Source organism: Pristiophorus japonicus, chromosome 8 (assembly GCF_044704955.1).
Source record: "Pristiophorus japonicus isolate sPriJap1 chromosome 8, sPriJap1.hap1, whole genome shotgun sequence".
NCBI lineage: Eukaryota > Metazoa > Chordata > Chondrichthyes > Pristiophoridae > Pristiophorus > Pristiophorus japonicus.
This window is the reverse complement of record NC_091984.1, coordinates 25,496,515-25,523,321: the sequence shown is the minus strand read 5'-3', so window position 1 is coordinate 25,523,321 and position 26,807 is coordinate 25,496,515. Positions and strand designations below refer to the sequence as shown.

General features: G+C 42.6%; 1 protein-coding gene across 5 annotated transcripts in view; it reads left to right on the top strand.

Moving 5' to 3' along the window:
• The window catches only part of tgfbr3 (transforming growth factor, beta receptor III), a 285,519-nt gene that overhangs the window by 219,823 nt on the left and 38,889 nt on the right, over positions 1–26,807 (top strand). For all 5 annotated transcript variants that reach the window (XM_070886589.1, XM_070886591.1, XM_070886590.1 and 2 more), the window contains 2 exons: positions 1,846–1,996; positions 20,303–20,495. In XM_070886589.1, the coding sequence (XP_070742690.1) occupies positions 1,846–1,996; positions 20,303–20,495 (344 nt within the window). The remainder of the gene's footprint in view (positions 1–1,845; positions 1,997–20,302; positions 20,496–26,807) is intronic.

Below are 26,807 nucleotides of genomic sequence, written 5' to 3'. Positions count from 1 at the left end.
TGGCTCAGTTGGTAGCACCCTCTCCTCTGAGTCAGAAGGTTGTGGGTTCAAGTCTCACTGCAACAACTTGAGCACAAAAAAAATCTAAGCTGACACTCCAGTGCTGCACTGTCGGATGAGACATTAAACTGTCTGCCCCCTCAGGTGGACGTAAAAAGTCCTATGGCACTATTTTGAAGAAGAGCAGGGGAGTTATTTCTGGTGTCCTAGCCAATATTTATCCCTCAATCAAAATCACTAAAAAAACAGATTATCTGGTCAATATCACATTGCTGTTTGTGGGAGCTTGCTGTGCGCAAATTGGCTGCCGCGCTTCCTACATTACAACAGCGACTACATTTCAAAAAGTACTTCGTTGGCTGTAAAGCGCTTTGGGACGTCCAGTTAAAGGCACAAGTCTTTTTTTTGTTTAGAAATTAGCCCTTTTAACTTAAGTAAATAATTTATGATGATGCATTGTATCATCTTAACTAGATACAATAGTTCCCACGATTTCCTCTCGCCCACCTCAAAGTGTTTCCAAAAGGAACTTTTCAATTTGTCAAGCATTAAATTTAATGTTATCAAATACATATTTACCAACTGTTAACATGAATATTACATTTATAAAAAAGATAACTGTTACCGAAAAAGTAAATGGCACTAAAAATGTAAAAAAAAACCCTCTATTTTCAGTCATTAGTGGCGTAGTTTGAAAAAGCTGTTTTAACCTAAAAAGTTCAACCACCAGCTGCGGTAATTATACTTTCCAGTACAAATACTGTCTCTGCAAGCCCTCCAGTTTATGTGTATAATTGAGGCATTATTTCCCTTCCATTGTACTTTCCATGGAAATGCTCCTTTGATCCTTTGCTACTCTGCTTCTCAGTCTCAAAAAAAAACATCAATACCATTAAATTTCCTGACCCCATCGCACCAAATTACAGAATCAAATTTCTACAATTAGGAGGCAAAATACATTTCCAGATTACCTGGCAAACACCTCAGCAAAAACAGTCAAAAAGATAATACTTTAGTGTACTGCATCAGTGTTGTGCAACCATTGCCAAAGTCTCCAATGGCACACATGTTAACAAGCTCACTTACTTTGTTATATCACATATGCAGCAGACTTTTAGAACATTTCTCTTGTGGATTTGCATTTTAACAACCTTTTGCAGCCTCCCACATTTTTACTGTAAAAGCAGAATATTGGACGTAACACTCATATTTTGTTCTGTTTTGTTTACACTTGGCCTAAAATGCCCACTCCAACACTCAATCTGGTGATCAGCTGTGACCCAAGTACTAAAGTTGACACGGCACTTTTGAGATGTGCCAAGCAGAGAACAGAAAATCTGCTGCAGTCATTCCTGCTCCCCATGGTATTGTTGGCAGAGGCCTAGGATAGGTTGACTGACCTCTCGGTCATATTTGATGCATGGACTAGGTAGAGTAAATTAAAGAGGAAATAGCAGAAAGAGTTAACCTCTCTTTTTAAAAAAAAAACAACCAAACTGTGACTGGTATTCAGCCAGATCTTAAAACAAAAAGAATGTGTTTTACATGCAAGTTGAACTGTAGTTAAGGTAACTGCATTTATGGTCAAATTCCACCTTCCACAAAATCTGATCTTTAAACTACTACTGGAAAAAATGTGTAGTATTATTTTGAGTGAATGTTATTGTGAATCACTTTATAATGCATATTGCGTTGTAGCCTGTTTTGCACATGTTCAATTGTCTGAGATTAAATCCAACTTTTTAATCAACTGGCCAGACACTGGAGACGTGTTCAGTTGGAAAAAGGTTCAGGATAAGTAAAATTTCTGGCACATTCACTTAACTTTTTTACATTCTTCCTTAGCAGGGTTTTGAGGGTGGACATAGTTATTGACATACGACCAGTGCATCCAGACACCATGCTTTCCAGAAATATTTTGCTGATCCTCAAGTGTGAGAAAGCAGTCAATTGGGTAATCAACTCACATGATGTCTATGGAAAGCTGGAAGTGGTTGTAAGTATTTGAGCATTAAATATTGTTCAATGAATTAATTCTTTTTGACTAAAAATCAAACTAGTAAAATTGGGTTTAGTGTTGGATTAGCTTGTGAGCAATTATTTAAAGTTGTGATGAATTAACAAACAGATGGCTTTTATAAATGTTAATTACTATAATGAAGTAAACTTCCAAAAGCTTATGAAAAACTTTAATTTGTCAAAGTTTGTTTCTCCTTTCTGACATGTAAGATTTACTTGAATGTGAGTAACGTTTGATACTTTTTGGTTGATGATTACAATTCATCATAAACAGAAGATAATTCTTTGCAAAAGCTTTATCTTCCTCAACTTTACTTAGTAAAACAGGTTAGGGCACTGAAGAGTGTAATTAGAGACATGGAATACTGAGTGCATTTTTCTATTGGTTGTGAGCAGTTGGTTCCCTCAGGCTGTTGGCTGTTGCGTTCTGTGCTTACATGAAATCTTCAAAAAGTAACTGTACAGCTTATCGAGTCTAACTCTCAAGGGCAGATAATGTTGTTTCTTTTATCAGTTCCCCACAGTTTTCCATTCTTGTTGATGCATGTTTCCATCCTTTTTTTAACCACAAGCCAGGGGCTCATTCAGATTTGAGAGCATTTCAGTGCCCCATGTTACTATCTTCAACAACCATATTTTCCATTTTATTACTTACTCCACTTGTGTGACATAACGGGGAGAATTGTTACATGAAGAAAACTGGTGTGTTGGAGGGAGGGTAGTTAAAGTTTAAAAAAAATCTAAATCCCAATCCACCCGCTTTCAACTTTTACTCGGGCGGGTCAGGAAGCAGGCAGCAACCCGCTGCCAGGAGACAGGTTGGCATTTTAAATATGATAATGGGTTCCTGAAGTCTCTGCTTTAACGCAGGTCTTACTGCAACCTCAGGTAGCAATCCTTGTGAGCCGGGAGGAGCAGGAGTGCTTCCTCCAAGCCGCCTCTCTTTCCCCACGCCCCCCAAAGCTTGCCCACCAGCAGCCCACTCTTCTCCAGGTTCCGGGATCAGAACTCGCCATGGATTGGACTCCCCGCCCCGGGCTTGGAAATTGACTCTGGATCCAGCACCAACTTGTTGCTGCAGAATCTTGTCCAGCCAGCTTTCCTGTCCGACTGGAAGCCAGCCTGTCAATCAGGCTTCCAAGCGGTGAACCCATCCATGATGTTGCACGCACACTGTCGGATCGGATCCGCACCGCCCACGGGATCGGAACTCACCCCAGAGAAGATAACGTGCGAGTGTGTGTCACATTCACTATAGTTGAATATATTTTCCCTTGTGCTGTTTTAGTACCACACATTCAAATACCATTGGAGCATTGATTCAATGTAAACATTAGAAAAATGTTGCAAATAACTGGAGTCCCCTGTGGTCATCCCCCTGCAAAACAGATACACTGCTTTGAGTACTGTTGGGGAGGATGACTCATCAAGGGAGGGCAGCAGCAGCCAAGTTCATGGCACCGTAGGTGGCTCTGCTGCAAAGGAGGGCAGGAAAAAGAGTGGGAGCGCGATAGTGATAGGGGATTCGATGGTGAGGGGAATAGATAGGCGTTTCTGCGGACGCAACCGAGACTCCAGGATGGTATGTTGCCTCCCTGGTGCAAGGGTCAAGGATGTCTCGGAGCGGGTGCAGGACATTCTGAAATGGGAGGGAGAACAGCCAGTTGTCGTGGTGCACATTGGTACCAACGACATAGGTAAAAAAAGGGATGAGGTCCTACGAAAAGAATTTAAGGAGCTAGGAGCTAAATTAAAAAGTAGGACCTCAAAAGTAGTAATCTCGGGATTGCTACCAGTGCCACGTGCTAGTCAGAGTAGGAATCGCAGGATAGCGCAGATGAATACATGGCTTGAGCAGTGGTGCAGCAGGGAGGGATTCAAATTCTTGGGGCATTGGAACCGGTTCTGGGGGAGGTGGGACCAGTACAAACCGGACGGTCTGCACCTGGGCAGGTCCGGAACCAATGTCCTAGGGGGAGTGTTTGCTAGTGCTGTTGGGGAGGAGTTAAACTAATATTGCAGGGGGATGGGAACCTATACAGGGAGACAGAGGGAGACAAAAAGGAGGCAAAAGCAAAAGACAGAAAGGAGATGAGGAAAAGTGGAGGGCAGAGAAACCCAAGGCAAAGAACAAAAAGGGCCACTGTACAGCAAAATTCTAAAAGGACAAAGGGTGTTAAAAAAGCAAGCCTGAAGGCTTTGTGTCTTAATGCAAGGAGTATCCGCAATAAGGTGGATGAATTAATTGTGCAAATAGATGTTAACAAATATGATGTGATTGGGATTACGGAGACGTGGCTCCAGGATGATCAGGGCTGGGAACTCAACATCCAGGGGTATTCAACATTCAGGAAGGATAGAATAAAAGGAAAAGGAGGTGGGGTAGCATTGCTGGTTAAAGAGGAGATTAATGCAATAGTTAGGAAAGACATTAGCTTGGATGATGTGGAATCTATATGGGTAGAGCTGCAGAACACTAAAGGGCAAAAATCGTTAGTGGGAGTTGTGTACAGACCTCCAAACAGTAGTAGTGATGTTGGGGAGGGCATCAAACAGGAAATTAGGAGTGCATGCAATAAAGGTGCAGCAGTTATAATGGGTGACTTTAATATGCACATAGATTGGGCTAGCCAAACTGGAAGCAATACGGTGGAGGAGGATTTCCTGGAATGCATAAGGGATGGTTTTCTAGACCAATATGTCGAGGAACCAACTAGGGGGGAGGCCATCTTAGACTGGGTGTTGTGTAATGAGAGAGGATTAATTAGCAATCTCATTGTGCAAGGCCCCTTGGGGAAGAGTGACCATAATATGGTGGAATTCTGCATTAGGATGGAGAATGAAACAGTTAATTCAGAGACCATGGTCCAGAACTTAAAGAAGGGTAACTTTGAAGGTATGAGGCATGAATTGGCTAAGATAGATTGGCTAATGATACTTAAGGGGTTGACTGTGGATGGGCAATGGCAGACATTTAGAGAACGCATGGATGAATTACAACAATTGTACATTCCTGTCTGGCGTAAAAATAAAAAAGGGAAGGTGGCTCAACCGTGGCTATCTAGGGAAATCAGGGATAGTATTAAAGCCAAGGAAGTGGCATACAAATTGGCCAGAAATAGCAGCGAACCTGGGGACTGGGAGAAATTTAGAACTCAGCAGAGGAGGACAAAGGGTTTGATTAGGGTAGGGAAAATGGAGTACGAGAAGAAGCTTGCAGGGAACATTAAGGCGGATTGCAAAAGTTTCTATAGGTATGTAAAGAGAAAGAGGTTAGTAAAGACAAACGTAGGTCCCCTGCAGTCAGAATCAGGGGAAGTCATAACGGGGAACAAAGAAATGGCAGACCAATTGAACAAGTACTTTGGTTCAGTATTCACTAAGGAGGACACAAACAACCTTCCGGATATAAAAGTGGTCAGAGGGTCTATTAAGGAGGAGGAACTGAGGGAAATCTTTATTAGTCGGGAAATTGTGTTGGGGAAATTGATGGGATTGAAGGCCGATAAATCCCCAGGGCCTGATGGACTGCATCCCAGAGTACTTAAGGAGGTGGCCTTGGAAATAGCGGATGCATTGACAGTCATTTTCCAACATTCCATTGACTCTGGATCAGTTCCTATCGAGTGGAGGGTAGCCAATGTAACCCCACTTTTTAAAAAAGGAGGGAGAGAGAAAGCAGGGAATTATAGACCGGTCAGCCTGACCTCAGTAGTGGGTAAAATGATGGAATCAATTATTAAGGATGTCATAGCAGCGCATTTGGAAAATGGTGACATGATAGGTCCAAGTCAGCATGGATTTGTAAAAGGGAGATCATGCTTGACAAATCTTCTGGAATTTTTTGAGGATGTTTCCAATAAAGTGGACAAAGGAGTACCAGTTGATGTGGTATATTTGGACTTTCAGAAGGCTTTCGACAAGGTCCCACACAGGAGATTAATGTGCAAAGTTAAAGCACATGGGATTGGGGGTAGTGTGCTGACGTGGATTGAGAACTGGTTGTCAGACAGGAAGCAAAGAGTAGGAGTAAATGGGTACTTTTCGGAATGGCAGGCAGTGACTAGTGGGGTACCGCAGGGTTCTGTGCTGGGGCCCCAGCTGTTTACATTGTACATTAATGATTTAGACGAGGGGATTAAATGTAGTATCTCCAAATTTGCGGATGACACTAAGTTGGGTGGCAGTGTGAGCTGCGAGGAGGATGCTATGAGGCTACAGAGTGACTTGGATAGGTTAGGTGAGTGGGCAAATGCGTGGCAGATGAAGTATAATGTGGATAAATGTGAGGTTATCCACTTTGGTGGTAAAAACAGAGAGACAGACTATTATCTGAATGGTGACAGATTAGGAAAAGGGAAGGTGCAACGAGACCTGGGTGTCATGGTACATCAGTCATTGAAGGTTGGCATGCAGGTACAGCAGGCGGTTAAGAAAGCAAATGGCATGTTGGCCTTCATAGCGAGGGGATTTGAGTACAGGGGCAGGGAGGTGTTGCTACAATTGTACAGGGCCTTGGTGAGGCCACACCTGGAGTATTGTGTACAGTTTTGGTCTCCTAACTTGAGGAAGGACATACTTGCTGTTGAGGGAGTGCAGCGAAGATTCACCAGACTGATTCCCGGGATGGTGGGACTGACCTATCAAGAAAGACTGAATCAACTGGGCTTGTATTCACTGGAGTTCAGAAGAGTGAGAGGGGACCTCATAGAAACGTTTAAAATTCTGACGGGTTTGGACAGGTTGGATGCAGGAAGAATGTTCCCAATGTTGGGGAAGTCCAGAACCAGGGGTCACAGTCTAAGGATAAGGGGTAAGCCATTTAGGACCGAGATAAGGAGAAACTTCTTCACCCAGAGAGTGGTGAACCTGTGGAATTCTCTACCACAGGAAGTAGTTGAGGCCAATTCACTAAATATATTCAAAAGGGAGTTAGATGAAGTCCTTACTACTCGGGGGATCAAGGGGTATGGCGTGAAAGCAGGAAGTGGGTACTGAAGTTTCATGTTCAACCATGAACTCGTTGAATGGCGGTGCAGGCTAGAAGGGCTGAATGGCCTGCTCCTGCACCTATTTTCTATGTTTCTATTCCAAATGGAATCATTATTCAAATGTGGAATGCTAATTAGTCCTATTTGGCTCAACTCTCCTCACTAAATTAAAGATAAATGGAACCATTTTATTAAAATCTAAAAGCTGGCTAAGGATAAAATAGAAGAATTTATACAGCATGTATAGGCAACAATTGTGGAATATGCTCATATTATTTCTTATACATCAAATTTATTTCATGTACATCAGACTAATTATCAGATTATTTTCTTATGCCTTTCAAATGTAAAGTGCTGTTGTAAAGCTGCTCTGATGGAGCATCTTATTGCAGTATAATCATACTTAAGAACTTTTTGATACTGAAATCAATGAGAGTTTTTCTTTACACCCTAAAGCTAAATTTGGAGAGATACCTTTTGTTTGTTTATGGGATCATGGAATTGTATGATGGTGACATAGTGGAAATGTCTCCAGAGGCATGAGCACAAACATCTAGGCTGACATTCCAGTGCAGTACAGAGGAGTGCTGCACTGTCGGATCTTTCGTCTTTCGGAGGAGACGTTAAACTGAGGCTCTCCCAGGTGGACGTAAAAGATCCCAAGGCACTATTTTGAAGAAGAGCAGGAAGTTATTCAGTGTCCTGGCCAATATTTATCCCTTATTAAAACAGATTGTCTGTTCCTTAACACATTGCTTTTTGTGGGAGCTTGCTGTGTGCATATTTTCTGCTGCAAGACTTTCTTTTCTATATGTTAAAAAAATAGAACTTCAATTAATTATTTTATTTTATATAACCTGAAAATTTGTCACCTGCATCTTGTCAAACAGAATATACAATAGAATGCCCAGTTTTTCACTTTTGAATGACCAAGTCTATCATAGTCATGGAATATAGAATGTCAACAACTTGTATTTATGTGGTGCTTTTAACATAGTAAAACGTCCCAAGGCCCTTCACAGAAGTATTATAAGACAAGAATTTGATAGCAAGCCACGTAAGGAGAAATTAGGGCAGATGACCAAAAGCTTGGTGAAAGAGATGGGTTTTAAGGAGCGTTTTAAAGAAGGAAGGGAAGTTTAGGGAGGGAATTTCAGAGCTTAGAACCTAGGTAATAGAAAGCATGGCCATCAACGGTTGAGTGATTATAATCAGGGATGCTCAAAAGGGCAGAATTTGATGCTGTTCTGGAACTGGAGGTGATTACAGAGATAAGGAGGGGCGAGGCCATGGAGAGATTTGAAAACAAGAATGAGAATTTTGAAAGGTGTTGCTTAACTGGGAACAAATGTAGGTCAGTGAGCACAGGGGTGATGGGTAAATGGGACTTGGTGCGAGTTAGGACACGGGCAGCTGAGTTTTAGATGACCTCAAGTTTACGCAGGGTAGAATATGGGAGGCCAGTCAGATGTACGTTGGAATAGTCAAGTCTAGAGGTAACAAAGACATGACTGAGGGTTTCAGAAGCGGATGAACTGAGGCAAGGGCGGAGACGGCAATGTTGCAGAGGTGGAAATATGCAGTCTTAGTTATACCACGGATATGTAGCCGGAAGCTCATTTCGGGATCAACTATGACACCAAGGTTGTGAACAGTATGGTTTAGCCTCAGACAGATGTTAGGGAGAGGGATGGATTCAGTGGCGAGGGAACGGAGTTTGTAGGGACCAAAAACAACGGCTTCGGTCTTCATAATATTTAATTGGAAAAAATTCCTGCTCATCCAGTACTGGATGTTGGTAAAGCAGTCTGACAATTTAGAGATGGTGGAGGGGTCAAGAGAAGTGGTGGTGAGGTAGAGCTGGGTGTCGTCAGCGTACATGTGGAAACTGACGCTGTGTTTTCAGATGATGTCGCCAAGGGTAGTATGTAGATGAGAAATAGGAGGGGGCCAAGGATAGATCCTTGGGGGATACCAGAGGTAATGATGCGGGAACGGGATAGAAGCCATTACAGGCATTTCTATAGCTATGATTAGATAGATAAGAATGGAACCCAAGCGCATGCAATCTCACCCATTTGGATGATAATGGAGAGGCGGTGGAGGATGATGAAGTGGTCAACCGTGTCAAAGGCTGCAACCAAGTCGAGAAGGACAAGGAGGGATAGTTTACCTTTGTCATAGTCACAAAGTATGTCATTTGTGACTTTGAGAGCCGTTTCGGTACTGTGGTGGAGCGAAAACATGATTGGAGTGATTCAAACATGGTGTTGTGGGGAAAATGGGCACAGATTTGGGAGGGGACAACACAAGATGGGGCGGTAGTTTTGCAAGGACATCGGGGTCAAGGGTTTTTTTTGAGAGGAGGGCTGGTAGTGACAAATTTGAGTGAGAGGGGAACAGTACCTGAGGAGAGAGAACTGTTAACAATGTCAGCTAACCTAGAAGCCAGAAAAGGAATTTGGGTGCTCAGCAATTTGGTGAGAATAGGGTCGAGGGAGCAGGAAGTGGATCTCGGACAAGATAAGTGTGGAGAGGTCATGAGGGGAGATCAGAGAGACACTGGAGAAAGATGCTGATTTCGGGGCTAGGGCAGGGGGGGGAGCCTTAGAGGAAGCTTGACCCGTGGGCTAGAGTTAGGAAGGGAAATGGCAGAGACAGCTGAACAGATGGTCTCAATCTTAGGGGCATGAGTCCGTGAACCCCTCACAGTTGTACACTTGTTGTCGGAGTTGAGGGTGGAGGAGACGGGAGGGGGGGTTTAAGAAGACGGCTAGAAGTAGACAATAGAAGCTGGGGTTTATCATTGCATTCCAGAATGATTCTGGAATAGTGAGCAGTTTTGGCAGATGAGAGCAGATAATGCTTTGTGGTCCAGCCAGATCTGGCAGTGAATGACTAAACCAGTTGTCTGCCATATCCGTTCAAGTCTACGTCCCTTGGACTTAAGGGAGCACGCATGAGGGCCATACCCGGGTGAGAGAGGATAATTGTTTTAATAAGAAAGAAAGACTTGCATTTATAACAGCGCCTCTCATGACCTCAGGATGTCCCAAAGCATTTTATAGGCAATGAAGTACCTTTGAAGTGAAGTCGCTGTTGTGATGTAGGAAACGCAGCAGCTAATTTGTGCAAAGTAAGTTCTCACAACAGCAGTGTGATAATTACCAAATAATCTGTTCTTAAAGTTGTTGATTCAGGATAATTATTGACCAGGACACCAAGAATAACTCCCCTGCTCTTTGAAATAGTGAGGTGCGATTTTTTTACATCCACCTGAGAGAGCAAACGGGGCCTCGGTTTAATGTCTCATCTGAAACATTAAAACATGGCACCTCCGATAGTGCAGCACTCTCAATACTGCACTGGAGTGTCGGCCTAGATTTTAGCGCTAAATTACAAATTCTGATATTTACGATGTAATGAAACACAAGATTCCTACTATATAAGAACATAAAAAATAGGAGCAGGAGTAGGCCATTTGGCCCCTCAAGCCTGCTTCGCCATTTAATAAGATCATGGCTGATCTGATCATGGACTCAGCTCTGCTTCCCTGTCCGCCTCCCATAACCCTTTTATTACCTTATCGCTCAAAAATCTGTCTATCCCCGTCTTAAATATATTCAATGACCCAGCCTCCACAGCTCTCTGGGTCAGAGAATTCCATAGATTTACAACCCTCTGAGAGAAGAAATTACCCCTCATCTCAGTTTTAAATGGGCGGCCCCTTATTCTGAGACTATGTCCCCTAGTTTTAGTTTCCCCTATGAGTGGAAATATCCTCTCTGCAGCCATCTTGTCGAGCCCCCTCATTATCTTATATGTTTCGATAAGATCACCTCCCATTCTTCTGAACTCCAACCTCCTCAACCTATCTTCATAAATCAACCTCCTCATCTCCTGAATCAACCTAGTGAACCTTCTCTGAACAGCCTCCACTACAAGTATATCTTTCCTTAAATACGGAGACCAAAACTGTACGCAGTAATCTAGGTGTGGCTTCACCAATACTCTCTACAGTTGTAGCAGGACTTCTCTGCTTTTATACTCTATTCCCCTTGCAATAAAGGCCAACATTCCATTTGCCTTCCTGATTACTTGCTGTACCTGCATACTAACTTTTTGGACCCAAGTTTCCACATGATTTGCGCCTGATTTTTAGGAGCAACTGGTGGAGAACGGACTATCTTAGAAATCGCAATTCTCCACTTTTTTTTCTGCAGTTCTAGTCAGGTAGAACTGTTCCACTTTGGAACAGAATTTTTTCTTCAAAAAGGGGCGTGTCCGGCCACTGACGCCTGATTTGAAAGTTTCCACAGTGAAAACGTACTCCAAACTAAAGTAGAATGGAGCAAGTGAAGATTTTTGTAGAACTGAAAAAACCTGTTCTACACATTAAAAAATCTGGCGCAAGTTACAAATTAGGCGTCCAGAACGAGGTGGGGGGGTGGGGGGGGAAGGAAAGTCATTCAATTCTATAATAAATCCTTATTTATACTTATACAAATATTATACAAATAAATCCAACCTGAATAAACATTTATAAGCAAAGAAAAGATTAAATAAACCATCTTCCTACCTGTGTGAAAGTGCTTCAGGCAGGCCTTTCGGGACCGAAGGCTGAACGGGCCGGCCCGAGACTTCAGGCAGGGCCCGTCCCCAGCACCAGATTTACAGGTGGCGTTGGGTTGGGTCGGGTCGGGGAGGTTCGGTTCGGTTTGGGTCGGGAGGGAGAGTGGGGGGGGTGGGGGGAGAGTGGGGGGGAGGAGAGGGGGAGGGAGAGGGAGAGGGAGGAGAGGGGGAGGGAGAGGGAGGGGGAGGGAGGGAGGGGGAGAGAGAGGGGGAGAGAGAGGGGGAGAGAGAGGGGGAGAGAGAGGGGGAGAGAGAGGGGGAGAGAGAGGGGGAGGGAGGGGGAGGGAGGGAGAGAGAGAGAGAGAGAGGGAGGGGGGGAGAGAGAGGGGGGGGGGAGAGAGAGAGAGAGAGAGAGAGAGAGAGAGGGAGGGGCGGAGCAGGAGCTGGCCGTGGGAGGAGCCGTATGCACGCAGCCCCAGTGAGGCCATTCGGCCAGGGCTAGGGGCTGCGTGCTTCGGGCCTCTCCCACACAGTTTTGAGTGTCTGGAGCTACTGCACTTGCGTGCCCACTGTAGCGCGCATGTGCAGAGGTCCCGGCAATGTTTTCAGTGCAGGGACCTGGCTCCGCCCCCCCACAGCTCGTGCTGCACTGCGCCGAGGGCCAGAGGACCTGCAAGTAGGTGGAGAATACCGAGGATTTTTTAAGGCGCACTTTGTGGCGCGAAAAATGGGCGTCCAGGTCGGGACTGCGCCGTTCTAGGCGTGTGTGGAAACTTGGGCCCTATGTGTTTCATGCACAAGGACCCCCAGTCCCTCTGTACTGCAGCACTTTGCAGTTTTGTTCTATTTAAATTACAATTTGCGTTTCTACTATTATTTCTACCAAAGTGGATAACTTCACATTTTCCCACATTATACACCATCTGCCAAATTTTTGCCCACTCACTTAATCTGTCTGTATCCCTTTGCAGATTTTTTTGTGTCCTCCTCACAATTTGCTTTCTCACCCATCTTTGTATCATCAGCAAACTTGGTTACATTACACTATATGATAGATTCTCTGCACAGAGGATTTAAAAATATATATATTATTTGTGCAGATTTTCTATTTTTGGCTACACTCTGAAAAGAAAATGCAGGAAGAAAAACCTTGATGTATCCATTTTTTTCTTATGCACAAAAAAAGTTGGAGGAAAGTCTGGACAGATTACATCATCCTATTTTACATATGTTGAATTGGATAATGTAAGATGAAACTTGATTTTATGCACTTGCAGGGTGTATAAATTTAGGTGTGAGCAATATGACATAAAACAATTAAATACAATAATCAGTAGAGAACTATGAAATATATAATTTATTTCAATTAGAGATTTAAAGGTACAAGTAGTCATCAAGCCTTCCTCATTCCTAAGTTCTATATTCCACAATAGTATCTATCCTCTTTGTGGCGTCACTTACAGATTGTGTTTTCGCCACCACTATCCACACAATTTGTGCGAGCTGACAATAACTATACTTTATGATACAGGAAAAGTCTCTGTTTTCCTTTTAAAATATATTTTCCTATTCAAGAAAGACACCTGTTATCACAAGGCATTCCATCTAATAGCGTTAGTGACAACTGTCCTAACTTGTTCAAGAGAATAGCCAAGTTCCCTGAAGACTTTTAAAAATATATATTTTATAAGGTTTTATGATTATTCATGCTCCAATTTCATGTCTTCCTTTGCATTAAAGGTGATTCTCCAAACTTAGATCATTATTTCTATTTGAATAATTATCAAAATTTTGTTTGAGAAATATTTACAATGTAAAGTTTCACAACTTGATATCAAAGCATGTCTTTCGGTGGTGAGAAGCATGAAGCGTGGCAGTAACATGAGTAAAATGCCTTTGAGAATTAGAATGGGGCATGTGCTAGTCATGACAATGTGGTTCTGAAATAAGTATTTGTTCAGCTGTTAGTCCACAGCATGAAATCAGTAAGGTCATGCAGAAGGGGAAATCAGGCAAACTACATTTTGAGTCACAATTTAGCCAATGTAAATTATTTTCTTTACAACACATGTATGAAGTTGACCATTTTTTTAAAAATCTAACGTAGATGGAAAATAAATGACTCTTGCATTAATGCAGTGCTATTTTGTAAAAAAAAATAGGTTTTTGAAAACTTTAGTAAATGAAACAAATGAATATATAGAGACAGTAAACGTAATGTTTATCAGAACATTGAAACAAAGATGCAAATACAGAAAAGAAACCTGTCAGGAATGAATTAATAGCTAATTAAAGATGACCGTTAAAAATAGGATCGTTAATGTCTGATGAAAAGTGAGAGGGCTGGTGGATGGACATTGTACAGGCGAAATATGATGGTGTGATACTTTACAATTTTCTAATAAGAAATACACAATTTAATTGAATAATTAAGCATGTTTTGTTTGCAAGTACAGCAAAGCAGAACAAAAAAGCAACGCTCCTAAAAACAATACAACCATAGTGGAACACTGAGTGGAGTATTGATGAATTCGTGGGAATTTTCAGTGAGAAAGGATTAAAATTTGGTCACAATAAGAGCAGACAGAATGAGGAACAAATGGGGAATTTCGCTGAGATATACTGCATTATGGCTGTGAAATAATCAGACATTTCAATGGAAAACATTATTTGGACCATGAAATTTATATAATGTGTGTATTCTGGTATCAAAATGGAGAGACTACTGAACAGTCTATAAAGGATTTGCTTGATGTGAAATTCCCTTGGGCAAGTTTATTTTACCAAATGCTATCAACTGGTGATAGTTTTAGAAAACATTTTACTTTTGGAAACCATAAGCACAGTTGCCTTCAAACAGAAAATTATAGACACAATTTACATTTGTAAGTCGGAGTTCACAGTTTAACCTCTACCTCCCCGCCTACTCTCATACTCTCATTGTAGAGAAAACACTCCTGCTCATCCTGGCCGACAAGCAGTCCTTATGGATTCAGACCTTCGCGCCTCCTTTAAGCTGTGAGATTTCTCGAGGTCTGGGAAACCCGGCCGCCTGTGGTTTAAAAAAAATAGAATGACTGTTAAAATGAATGCCTCTTTCTAATATTTAACTGACCTTGCAAGCGGATTGGTCGCCCGCTCTTCGTCCCATCTCCGTTAAAACCGGAAGTGGCCGTGTTTGGTTTCTGTTCCAGATTTCTTTCTAATTTAACCACTGACATGACCCCAACTAAAATTCCCTCTAATTTTTCTTTTGGCCCACGTGACCCCTTTAAGCGGCTGCACGGAACATTTAAAATTCCGTGCATGCGCGTTTTTCAAAAGCCGGCTCACCAGCTGCATGGGACCTGGAGAACGTTGCCCGGCCTCGCAGGTAATAGGGAACATTGACCCCCAATTGGCCCATTTTTTTGAGTTAAGATTCAGGTCCAAATCTTTGCAAGATTTATATCCATACAAACAAAAGATTGGGTTTTGTGTTGGCCAGTATTACGAACAGTGGTTATACGGTGTTGTTTTCTTTAACCATAATATATCTACTGCTAAGAGGGCAGTCCCCACTCCCTTCAGTCAGCCACCAGGATGTATCATTTCACCCAGGTTTGACTCTTCCCTTATGATCCTCCCTATCTCCTACAAGGATGCAAGGATCTTGCACAGCTCAGATAAGAAACTTGAAATTATGTTCATCTCACTCATGGCACCTGTCACCACTGTATTACTCATAACACAAGATCATTAATACATAACTCTAGAGTATGATCCCTTTGAATATGTAACAAATTTTCACCGGTACATTTCTCTGAATGTAACTTGTCACTGAACGATTTACTTAAATGTGGCAAACTTTGCACAGCTTCTTCAGAAGGGAACTGAAGTGATTTCTGGTGTAGGAAAATGTAGAAACAGTATAAATTTAAATCTAGGTACGATGGTGATTACTTGAGTGTAGATTTCTTGATGGAACTTTGAAGGATGGCAAAAGTGTTTTCTTAAAGTGACACTCTCAATACAGAAAGCTTCCTTTTTTGCAAATGCATAATACAATTGTAAATAGTATCAGCATACATCATCAGATAATTTCAGTGATATTAGGATGAAAATGACCCACAGTTTCTTTCCTTCCAAAACAAAAATAAAATGAGTAGCAAGTTCTATGTAATATCAATACGACCTCTCAATCCCTCCCACCATTTTGTAAGTTGTTTTCTTGCTCCCTGCCTTTTCCCCAACTGAGAGGGTGTAATCCTCTGTCTATAAACTGTGTTCTTAATCCTTTCCCCTCTCCCAGACACCCTAGTTTAGAAACCTGAAGGTTGAATTTCAGTTTTGATGGTGGAAGCGGCCGGTAGAATATCAGCCACCTGTATACACCCTGCATGGTTTTTCTTAATATCCGATCAGCTACCACCCGTCTTCAGCCATCAAGAAAACTTAAAATCAGCCCTCTGAATTTTGGGGAAATCGTGTGGCTGACTTTTACCATTACAATTTACTGCATGTTCGTATACCACCACGTGACCTCTGGTATAAAATCAGTATTTTATAGCACAGGAGGAGGCCATTCAATCCATATTGCCTGCAGGCGGAGGATGGGTCCTGCCTGTACATATTGGACTGTACAGCCACCTAAAAACTCATGCTAAGAGTGGCAGCAAGTTTTCCTCGATTCCGAGGGACTGCCTATGATGATTGCCTGCACCAGCTCCCAGAATTAGCTCTCCACTTTGTCCCATTGCTTTAAAAATGAAAGCTATTTAAAAAAAATTAGAATGAGGAAAGAAACCATCTGGCTGCCTTTTTGCTTTTGTCTGCCTTAGAATCATAGAATGGTTACAGCATAGAAGGACGCCATTCGGCCCGTCAAGCCCGTGCCAGCTCTCCAAGAGTACTTCAGCTAGTCCCACTACCCCACCCTTTCTCTGTAGCCCTGCACTTTATTTCTTTCAGGTACTTATCCAATTCCCTTTTGAAAGCCATGATTAAATCTGCCTCCAGCACCCTTTCAGGCAGTGCATTCCAGATCCTAGCCACTCGCTGCGTAAAAAAGTTTTCCCTCATGTCGCCTTTAGTTCTTCTGTTAATCACCTTAAATCTGTGTCCTCTGGTTCTTGACTCTTCTACCAATGGGAAAAGTTTTTCTCTACTCTGTCTAGCTCACTCATAATTTTGAACACCCCTATCAAATCTACTCCCAACATTCTCTGCTCTAACAACCCCAGCTTCTCCAGTCTATTCACATAACTGAAGTCCCTCATCTCTGGAACCATTCTTGTAAATCTCTTCTGCAACCTCTCTAAGGCCTACCCATCCTTCCTAAAGTGCGGTGCCAGAATTGGACACGATACTCCAGTTGAGGCCGAACCAGTGTATTATAAACGTTTCATAACTTCCTTGCTTTTGTACTCTATGCCTCTAATTTATGAGACATTTCTCTCTCTTTGTGTCTTTATGTCTCTGTGCCTCTCTCACTGCAATTTCTCACTACCTCAGCTTAATAAACTGTCTAAGGTTTATAGAATACAAAATAAAAGCTGGGACACTGCTATTTTTCTCTTTCAAACACACAGTTGCAGCTTCTGTTTAAAAAGAAATTCAATTTAAATTTTACTGGTTTTTGAAATTTGCCCTCTTGTTTTTCAAAAGTATTTGAGGAACTAGTACAGAACATAAAGTACTGCATTTTATCCATTAAAGGTTGAGCGTCCGAAATCCAGAAACCTCGGGACCGAGGCCGTTCCGGATTCTGGGTATTTCCAGATTTTATAATGTCTTTGCTTGGGCCGAGGTAGGTGGGGTCAGGCAGCCAAGGTAAGGGGGTGAGGTCGGCCCGCCGAGGTGAGGGGGGAGAAGTGGGGAGCCACGGCTGTGGGGAAGTCGGGCTGTGGCGAGGTCAGGTCGTCGAGGGCCGGGGCGGGCGAATTTGCGGCGAAGTCGGGCTGGACGGAGGTCGGGCCGCCGAGGGCCAGGACGAGATCGGGCCGGCGAGGGAGGGTCGGGCCGCTGAGGGCAGGGGCGAGGTCAGGCCAGGGCGAGGTCGGGCCGCCGAGGGCTGGGGCGAGGTCAGGCCAGGGCGAGGTCGGGCCGCCGAGGGCTGAGGCGAGGTCGGGCCGGGGCGCTGAGGGCTGGGGCGAGGTCGGGCCGCTAAGGGCCGGGGCGTGGTCGGGTCGCTAAGGGCCGGAGCGAAATTGGGCTGAAGTGAGGTAGGGTTGCCTAGGGCCGGGGTGGGGCCGGAGCGAGGTCGGGCCATTGAGGGTCGGGCCGGAGCAAAGCCGGGACGAAGTCAGATTGCTGAGGCGGGGGGGGGGGGATTCCGGATTTCGGAACATTTATCGGTTTCTGGACAATGCTGCCACGGATCGGCCAGGTGTCCAGATTCCAGAACATTCCAAATTTTGGAACTCCGGATTTCGTATGCTCAACCTGACTGCTTTCGTGCGTTCTGGGAAATTAGGTAGACTGGTCATGCTTAGACTGCACAATCCAAATTCAACTCACATCACAACATTTGGTGCAAAAATCAAGTCCAAGCAAAAGCTTTTAGAAAAGGCTAAGGCTTACAAATAAAAACTTTAATGAAGGAATTAAAAACCGAAAATACAGTTCAATGGCTAAATTTGTGAAATGTGTTTTTTTCCCCAAAAGTTTATTTTGTTTAAACTCTTATTTTGGACATTATAGATTTTTCAGTTACTGAAGCGGAATAATGGCAGATGGGGGAAAAAAAATCAGAAAACCGTTCGAGCAGTTTAAGGGAACTCTGTGACCAGATTGAACAATTAGTGACAAATTTGCTGGGGAAAAATTCATTAGAATTGTGGTCATAAGAATTTATAATGGAATAGTTGACCCACAAACTGACAACAGAAGGTCAAATTGTGCAGATGGAAAGTATGAGCAGTTGAAATACTTATCATAAGATATAAATACAATAAATCCTTGTTATAACAACTCTTAATACTGTAAAACATGTGTTAAAATTAATTCAGTAATGTTGAGAATGTAATGTCATTCCTTCATGAACAGTGTTAACTGTGATGTGCTAAGTACACTTTCTATAGCAGATAAATGAGTAGAGTGGCTAGGCTGTCAAGATAATAGAATTTTCTTGTAACATAAAATTTGTAAATGATTATACCATTAGATTAATTTAGTCCCAGGACCTTTGCCTTTACCTAGCCCTTATACTCTGATCCTAAACTCCATTTTAAAATATGATGCCAGAAATCATTAGTAGAGGACTGTGCTTTCAGGGATTTTTATAAACATTTCACACAGATTTCAGCATATTAAGACTATCTTGATCTTAATTAGGAGTGAAATAATAATTAGCAGGGTGTGTAATGATCTTTATGCAACAGGTTGCAATGTCTATGGTTTTCCATCAATGGATAATCAACAGCCTTCCTGAAATACGAGTATCACTAGAATGTAGGCTCGCAGAAAATGTTATATAAACCGTATACTGCACTTTAAATTTTGATGTTTCTATAAATGGAAAGTTTGCAAGTACAGCTGAAGATAACTATGGACTGGTATTGCCACTTTGTGTAAAATTACCAAATAGTGTAACTACAGTTTTAAATGACTCCAAGCAGAATAGAATATACACTCATTTCATTATTTAATATGGCTATTTAAAAAATGAGAGAGCAGGACATTATGGGTTTGTAATCCCAAAACCCTGTGGATTGTTAAAGATGTAGATTGATGACGAAGTAGTATATTTTAGCGCAAATGTGTAATTTTGGATTATTGTATATAACCAAGTTTATAAATTTTAAGTGCAGTAAACTTGTTAATCATTTTATTTAATTCTACCATTGTGATATTTGCTACAGTTCACATACTCTCTGCACAGCTGCAATGATGCTATCTGGTGTCTTTTTGGGATGAAGAACCATAGTGGGAACAATGCCAAATACTCTGTTTATTAGGAAATAAGCTGAGATTGGGGCTATAGTAAAGTGCCTACACATTTAGCTTTGGTAGATGTAATTATTTTCATTCTTATAACCCTGGGAATACATGTTTGCGCCAGTGAATTTGGAATACCTTTGTTATGGTAGCAAATTATTAGCCTGTAAAATAATATTTAGCAATATTAAAATGAGAGATAAAATGGGATTTTTTTAATGACATTTTAATTACCACATTCTGGAAATCTGAAAGTGGATATTTAGTATAAACATTTGCTCCAGCTGCAGATAAAAGTAGGTCTCTCTGCATGTGCAACTCTATGCTCAAAGTTGAATTTGTTTTGAAATAAAGACTTGAATTCCTGTAACATTTAATTTTAATGCAAATTGCACCTTCCTTATCCGGCACCACCCCTCGTCCAGCTCCATTCCCAGCCACCGGGTGGCGCATGCGCAAGTTAAAGTCCTTCCTCACTACCGACTCCCACAAACGTTGGTCTGGCCTCGCGATCCACTGCCCCCACCCCCCACCCCCCAAAGATCTTGCTGCCGTACTCCCAGCCCCAAGACAGCCAGCCCCAATATCCCCTTGCTCAGTACCTGTATCATCCAATTTAACGTGACCTCCCCTTGTCCAGCAAAATCTCTTATCCGGCACAGGCCAGGTCCCGAGGGTGCCGGGTAAGAGAGGTTCAACCTGTAGTATGGAATTCTAGAATAGATTTGCACAAAAAAAGTGAAATAATCATCCTTAATTAATTTGATTAATTTTATGTTAACATTTGTTTCCATCACATCAAGGTCTCTGACAGGGACAGAATCAACTTTAGTCGAGACACAGAAGCTTCTATGACAGTGGGGAAAAAAACATCTGATCTGACATCCACCCGGATTGATCTTGTGCACTGGGCTCAAGACCATAGTCACAGCCCAATCACTTCATATACAAAAGCCTCAGTTGCTAATCGAGTCCATTTAAGGCTTCAGGAAACTGGTAGGTGTTAATGAGCGTATGTACCCTGAACAAAATTTAAAACTGCATTCTATTCTGAGCATCTGGAATCTCACCAGCAATAAATAAATGTTTACAATATACAAACATTGTATCAAAGCAAGTTGGAATGAACTCGTAGTAAGAATAATAGTTGTGATAGTCTCATCCATGAGTATTCAGAACAAGCTAATAATTCTAGTTAGTGAACATTCTTTCACATTGATGAATGACATAAATTCTCTGTTTAGTTATAAATTATCAGCTCTGAGCACTTCGCTGTAATCACAAGTCCAACTCCTGCAGTAAGTAGCACTCAGTTTGTCTTTGTATATGTGATGAAACAGCAAAGGTTTAGCTTTTTGCATGGAGTGACCAAAATAGGTAGAAGCAGCAACATTTACTTGATCCCCACATATTGTTAGTTCAGTAGCAGAGGCATCAATCAAGCATACTACTCTGTCTTGGATGGTGTCGAGCTTCTTGAGTATAGTTGTGGCTGTACCCATCCAGGTGAGTATTCCATCACACTCCTGACAAGGTTTGAAGATGGTGGTGAGGCATTGAGGTGGTCAGGAGCCACTTGTTGCAGAGAACCCAGCCTCTGCACTGCTCCAGTAGCCACAGTGTTGATATGACTGTTCTATTCAAACTGTTGGTCAGTGGTAACCCCTAGAATGTCAGTGGAGGACACCAGTGGAGGCTGGTGTCGTTGAAGATCAGGTCGATGGTTGGGCTTTTTCTTGTAGGTCGTCATTGGCTGGCACATGTGGTACAGATGTTACCTGCCACTTGTCAGCCGAAGCCTGGATGTTGTCCAGGTCCTGCTGTCTCTATGGGGTCAAGTTTTGGCCTGAGTTGCTCCTATTTTTTTGGAGCAACTAGTTTAGAATGGAGTATCTTAGAAATTGCAATTCTCGGTCTTTAGTTTTCTCCAGTTCTAGTGAGTTAGAACAGTTTCATTTTAGAACAGTTATTTTTTTTCAAAAGGGGGCGTGTCCGACCATTTACGTTTGTTTTGCAAGTTTAGGCAGCAAAAACTTACTCCAAATTAACTTAGAATGGAGTAAGTGTAGGTTTTTGAAAAACCTTGCCTACACTTAGAAATCAGGCGTATGGAATGAAAGATGGTGGGGGGGGGGGGGGAGGGGGGTTTACAAACATTAAACACTTCACTTTTACAAATAAAGAGCCATCATCAATAATAAATGATAAATCAATAAATCAATCCAAATAAATTTAAAAATTAAAAAAAATTTTAAAATCACTAAGTAAAAAATTTTTTCTACTCACCTGCTACAGCACCAGGGAGAAGGGGGGTGGGGAGAGAAGAAGATGGGGGGGGGGGGGGGGAAGAGAAGATGATGTGGGGGAGAGAAGAGAAGAAGATGGGGGGAGAGAAGAAGATTGGGGGGTTGGGGAAGAGAGAAAGATGCGATGAAGAGAGACGACGATGAAGAAAAAGCCCCGCACGCAGCTGATGCCGGGCTGCCGCCGACTTTTCGGGCGGGACCCGCCCCAGCGAGATGCGGGCGGGCCCTGTTGACGACAACGACGACGCCGGCTGCCAGGAGTTCTTTGGGCGGGGCCCGCCCCCAGCGGGTGGTGGGCAGGCCCCGCCGCCAAGGTAAGATGCGCAGGCCGCTCGGCCGGGGATAGGGGCGACATCCCTTCGGCCTGAGACAGGGTCGTCGCCCCGAAGACAGGACACCGGCAGCTACTGTGCACGCGCGCAGCCTCCACTGCGCACAGCCTCCACTGTGCACGCGCGCAGCCTCCACTGCGCACAGCCTCCACTGTGCACGCGCGCAGCCTCCACTGCGCACAGCCTCCACTGTGCACGCGTGCAGCTGCCGGCACTGTTTTCAGCGCAGGGCTGTAGCTCCGCCACCAGCAGCTCCTGCTGCGCAGCGCCGAGGTGGAATTGGGCCTACAGCTCTCTGAGAATTGCGAGGTAAGTATTCGCCGCAATTTTTGTTCTATAAATTAGGCGGTTCTCTCCGATGTGCACCGTTCTAGCGGGCGGCCGAAACTTGACCCCATTATTGGAGCAGTTGTAAATGGTATTAGGATGTGAGTTTGTGCCTACCGCCCCACCTTGTGCGTTCCCGATCTTCAATCTTTTGTGGAGGCACAGAGTGACGACAAAGTACTCCTACACAAGGAAAGAGGGAAAAATAAGATGACAAAATAACTCCTGATCCATTGGTTGCATATGTACTGCAACTGATATAAGCCCAGAAGCAAGACGTCTGCAGAGTCCAAAGCAGTGAATATGTAAAGTGATTTTTAATGGTTTCTGAGTAAGATTAGATTGTCAATTCTGTGGACTGTGGTTGAAGGGAATGAGGAGAAGACAGCTGTGGTGGACCTGCAACACTATCTGTTAGTGGAATGACACCATGTTTGTATGCAGGGTTACTTTGATAATATCTCGGCTGAGTTTGATAGTTTGGCATTACCCAGTTAAACTCTTGTAAATTGCTTTCTTTTTTGGAAAGTTGAAGTTACATAAAATTTGTGGTCTTTTTGAAACTGAAGTGCTGGAAGTGATTCAGAAATTCTTGAGAGTGACAAGAGACATGTTGCAGCTGCTATGGGGGAAATCGGCCATCCAAATGTCTGCGGAACAAGTGGTTGAGTAACAGGTGCAGGACCTTCACAAGGAAGAAGACAAGTCACTTCTAACCGTAGCAACATAAAATAAAAGTCTCAACAGGAAAGCAACATAAAATAAAAGTCTCAACAGGAAATCAACATTAAGTTGGCAAGAGGCACTGATGTGCTTCAACAAATGTTGGCCAGAATATGACCGGCTGCTGAAGATACTCAAAATTCTGTTGCTTGTATTAGAGCCTTATAAATTTAATTTGTAGGCCAACTTATTGAAACATATTGTTCATCTGACACATATCATGCTGAATAAGTAAATTATCTTTGTGGAACGAAATGGTTAATTAAAAGGTCTGAAGCTGTTGTTTTTTTTTTTAAATTGTTCATCACATTTCCCTGATTGTCTCTGGAAATGTTTTTTTTTTTAAAAAACAGACTTCTTTAAAGGCCCAGGCTGTAACACAATTGTGTGAATCATCATCATAGGCGGTCCCTCGTATCGAGGATGACTTGCTTCCATGCCAAAAAGGGATGAGTTCAATGAAGGTGTGAATGTAAGCATGATGTTTCCTTGTTCAGAAAAATGCTTTGGAGGAGGAGGAGGAAGAAGAAGGAAACTGTCGCAGTGGATTGTGCACACTGTTCTTTAACCTCTGGAAAATGAGTTCATACTCAGCAGAAACTGATCATGTAAAATTCTCTGCTTTCTTGCTGTGGGGATTCTAAATGAAATCTCAACCGGGTTCTTTGTGGGAATAGGTTTATGGACCTTTCAACTTGGTTCCCTGTAAATCTGGATTCACAGCATGAATCTGCTAATATCATGCAATCATTGGCATAAGTCAGTTATCTTGCTCAACTCAATGGCTGATCTAAATAATGGAAAATTCATACTGATACACTCGTGGTGCTATCCTGAGGCTGGTTTTCAAGCACATTGTTAGGTGCAGAGATGGAACTTCACTCTGCATCTGATACATATAGTACTTATCCTGGGAGTCCTTGATGCTGATTTGGCTTCCAAAGTTGGCAATCTTTAGTTCTCCAAGTCTGAAATCCTCATCTTTCAGCGATTATGTATGGGCTGGCACTCCTCACTATTTTATTATTAGTTACTCTGTTCCCCAGCTAATAGCCAACATCCTGCTTGCACAATGCATTCATATGACAACCAGCCTCTGTATCCATCCCTCAGAGTCCACCTCTCAGCAACTTAGAAATAATTTGACTGCATACTGGCCTCAAACACGTACTCCTTTTTAACATGGTATGATGTGTCATTTCCTTGTATCATGAGTGAAGAATCAGGTAGAGGAAAGGCAGCAAGAGAGGCTGCTCAGAAAACCAAGGTTAATTGAGCTAAAACACACGTGGCTTACTTTAACCACTACAACATAAATTAATGGGGTTGGGGAATTTCAAAGAGAAAAAACAAATTATAATCTCCATTTTAATCTTAAATTGTTATCCAACTTTACTGTTTTACTTCCTGCCACTATTTTTCTTTGGCCGATTGCTTCTTTGTAATTTCTGTCAAAGTGCACATTCTACTCTCTTCTCTTTCACTTTGTGTCTTTGACAGTAGCACAAATGCACATGTGGCTGGTAGTATCCTTCCTATGTCAAGAGTGACACAATGTTGAGATGTTTTCTATGCAAATCTACAGTGAGGAATTATTGCCATTATCCTGGGCATTAAATTGTCACATAAACCAGCCATGTGTTGAAGGAATTGGGACTTGAGAGCAAAAGGAACAAGCACAAAAGCTTATTAACAAATAATCCATCATCCTTGAATATTTTGGCTTTTTATTTATTCTTGGAATACTGGCAAGATCAGCATTTATTGCCCATCCCCAGTTGCCCTGAGAAGGTGGAGTGGACCACCTTCTTGAACCAACTGGTGAAGGTACTCCGAGGTGAGGAGATCATGGATTTTGACCCAGTGTCAATAAAGAAACAGCGATATAGGTCAAAATCAGAATGCTGTGTGGCTTGGAGGGCAATTGGGTAGAGGAAAGGCAGCAAGAGGGGCTGCTCAGAAAACCAAGGTTAATTGATCTAAAACACATGAGGCTTACTTTAACCACTACAACAGAAATTAATGGGGTTGGGGAATTTCAAAGAAAAAAAACAAATTATAATCTCCATTCTCATCTTAAATTGTAATCCAACTTTACTTCCTGCCACTATTTTTCTTTGGCCGATTGCTTCTTTGTAAATTGGAGGTGCTGGTGTTCCCATGCATGTGCTGCCCTTGTCCTTCTAGGTGGCAGAAGTCACAGGTTTGAGAGGTTCTGTTGATGAAACCTTGGCAAAAGTCTATAAAACAACCTACTCCATTAAAAAAATATTTTTTATCAGCCAGTGATCAATAAAGGAAACAATAAGGCAAGTGAACTCAAGGAAATTGTGCTTGTAAACATTTCAATGTTAGAGGCTTAGTTCACGTCTTTTTAAAAAAATATATATATATAGGGGGAATTTTAATTCTAGTCTCCCCGACCAGTGGAAACAACCTCTCTGCCTCTATCTTGTCTATCCCTTTCATTATTTTAAATGTTTCTATAAGATCACCCCTCATCCTTCTGAACACCAACGAGTAAAGACCCAGCCTACTCAATCTATCATAAGGTAACCCCCTCATCTCCGGAATCAGCCTAGTGAATCGTCTCTGTACCCCCTTCAAAGCTAGTATATCCTTCCTTAAGTAAGGTGACCAAAACTGCACGCAGTACTGCAGGTGCGGCCTCACCAATACCCTGTACAGTTGCAGCAGGACCTCCCTGCTTTTGTACACCATCCCTCTCGCAATGAAGGCCAACATTCCATTCGCCTTCCTGATTACCTGCTGCACCTGCAAACTAACTTTTTGGGATTCATGCACAAGGACCTCCAGGTCCCTCTGCACCGCAGCATGTTGTAATTTCTCCCCATTCAAATAATATTCCCTTTTACTGTTTTTTTTTCCTCAAGGTGGATGACCTCACATTTTCCGACATTGTATTCCATCTGCCAAACCTTATCCCATTCGCTTAACCTATCTAAATTTCTTTGCAGCCTCTCTGTATCCTCTACACAACCCACTTTCCAACTAATCTTTGTGTCATCTGCAAATTTTGTTACACTACATTCTGTCCCCTCTTCCAGGTCATCAATGTATATTGTAAACAGTTGTGGTCCCAGCACTGATCCCTGTGGCACACCACTAACCACCGATTTCCAATCCGAAAAGGACCCATTTATCCCGACTCTCTTCTTTCTGTTAGCCAGCCAATTCTCTATCCATACTAATACATTTTCTCTGACTCTGCGTACCTTTATCTTCTGCAGTAACCTTTTGTGTGGCACCTTATCGAATGCCTTTTGGAAATCTAAATACACCACATCCATCGGTACATCTCTATCCACAATGCTCGTTATATCCTCAAAGAATTCCAGTAAATTAGTTAAACATGATTTCCCCTTCGTGAATCCATGTTGCGTCTGCTTGATTGCACTATTCCTATCTAGATGTCCCGCTATTTCTTCCTTAATGATAGCTTCAAGCATTTTCCCCACTACAGATGTTAAACTAACCGACCTATAGTTACCTGCCTTTTGTCTGCCCCTTTTTTTAAACAGAGGCGTTACATTAGCTGCTTTCCAATCCGCTGGTACCTCTCCAGAGTCCAGAGATTTTGGTAGATTATAACGAATGCA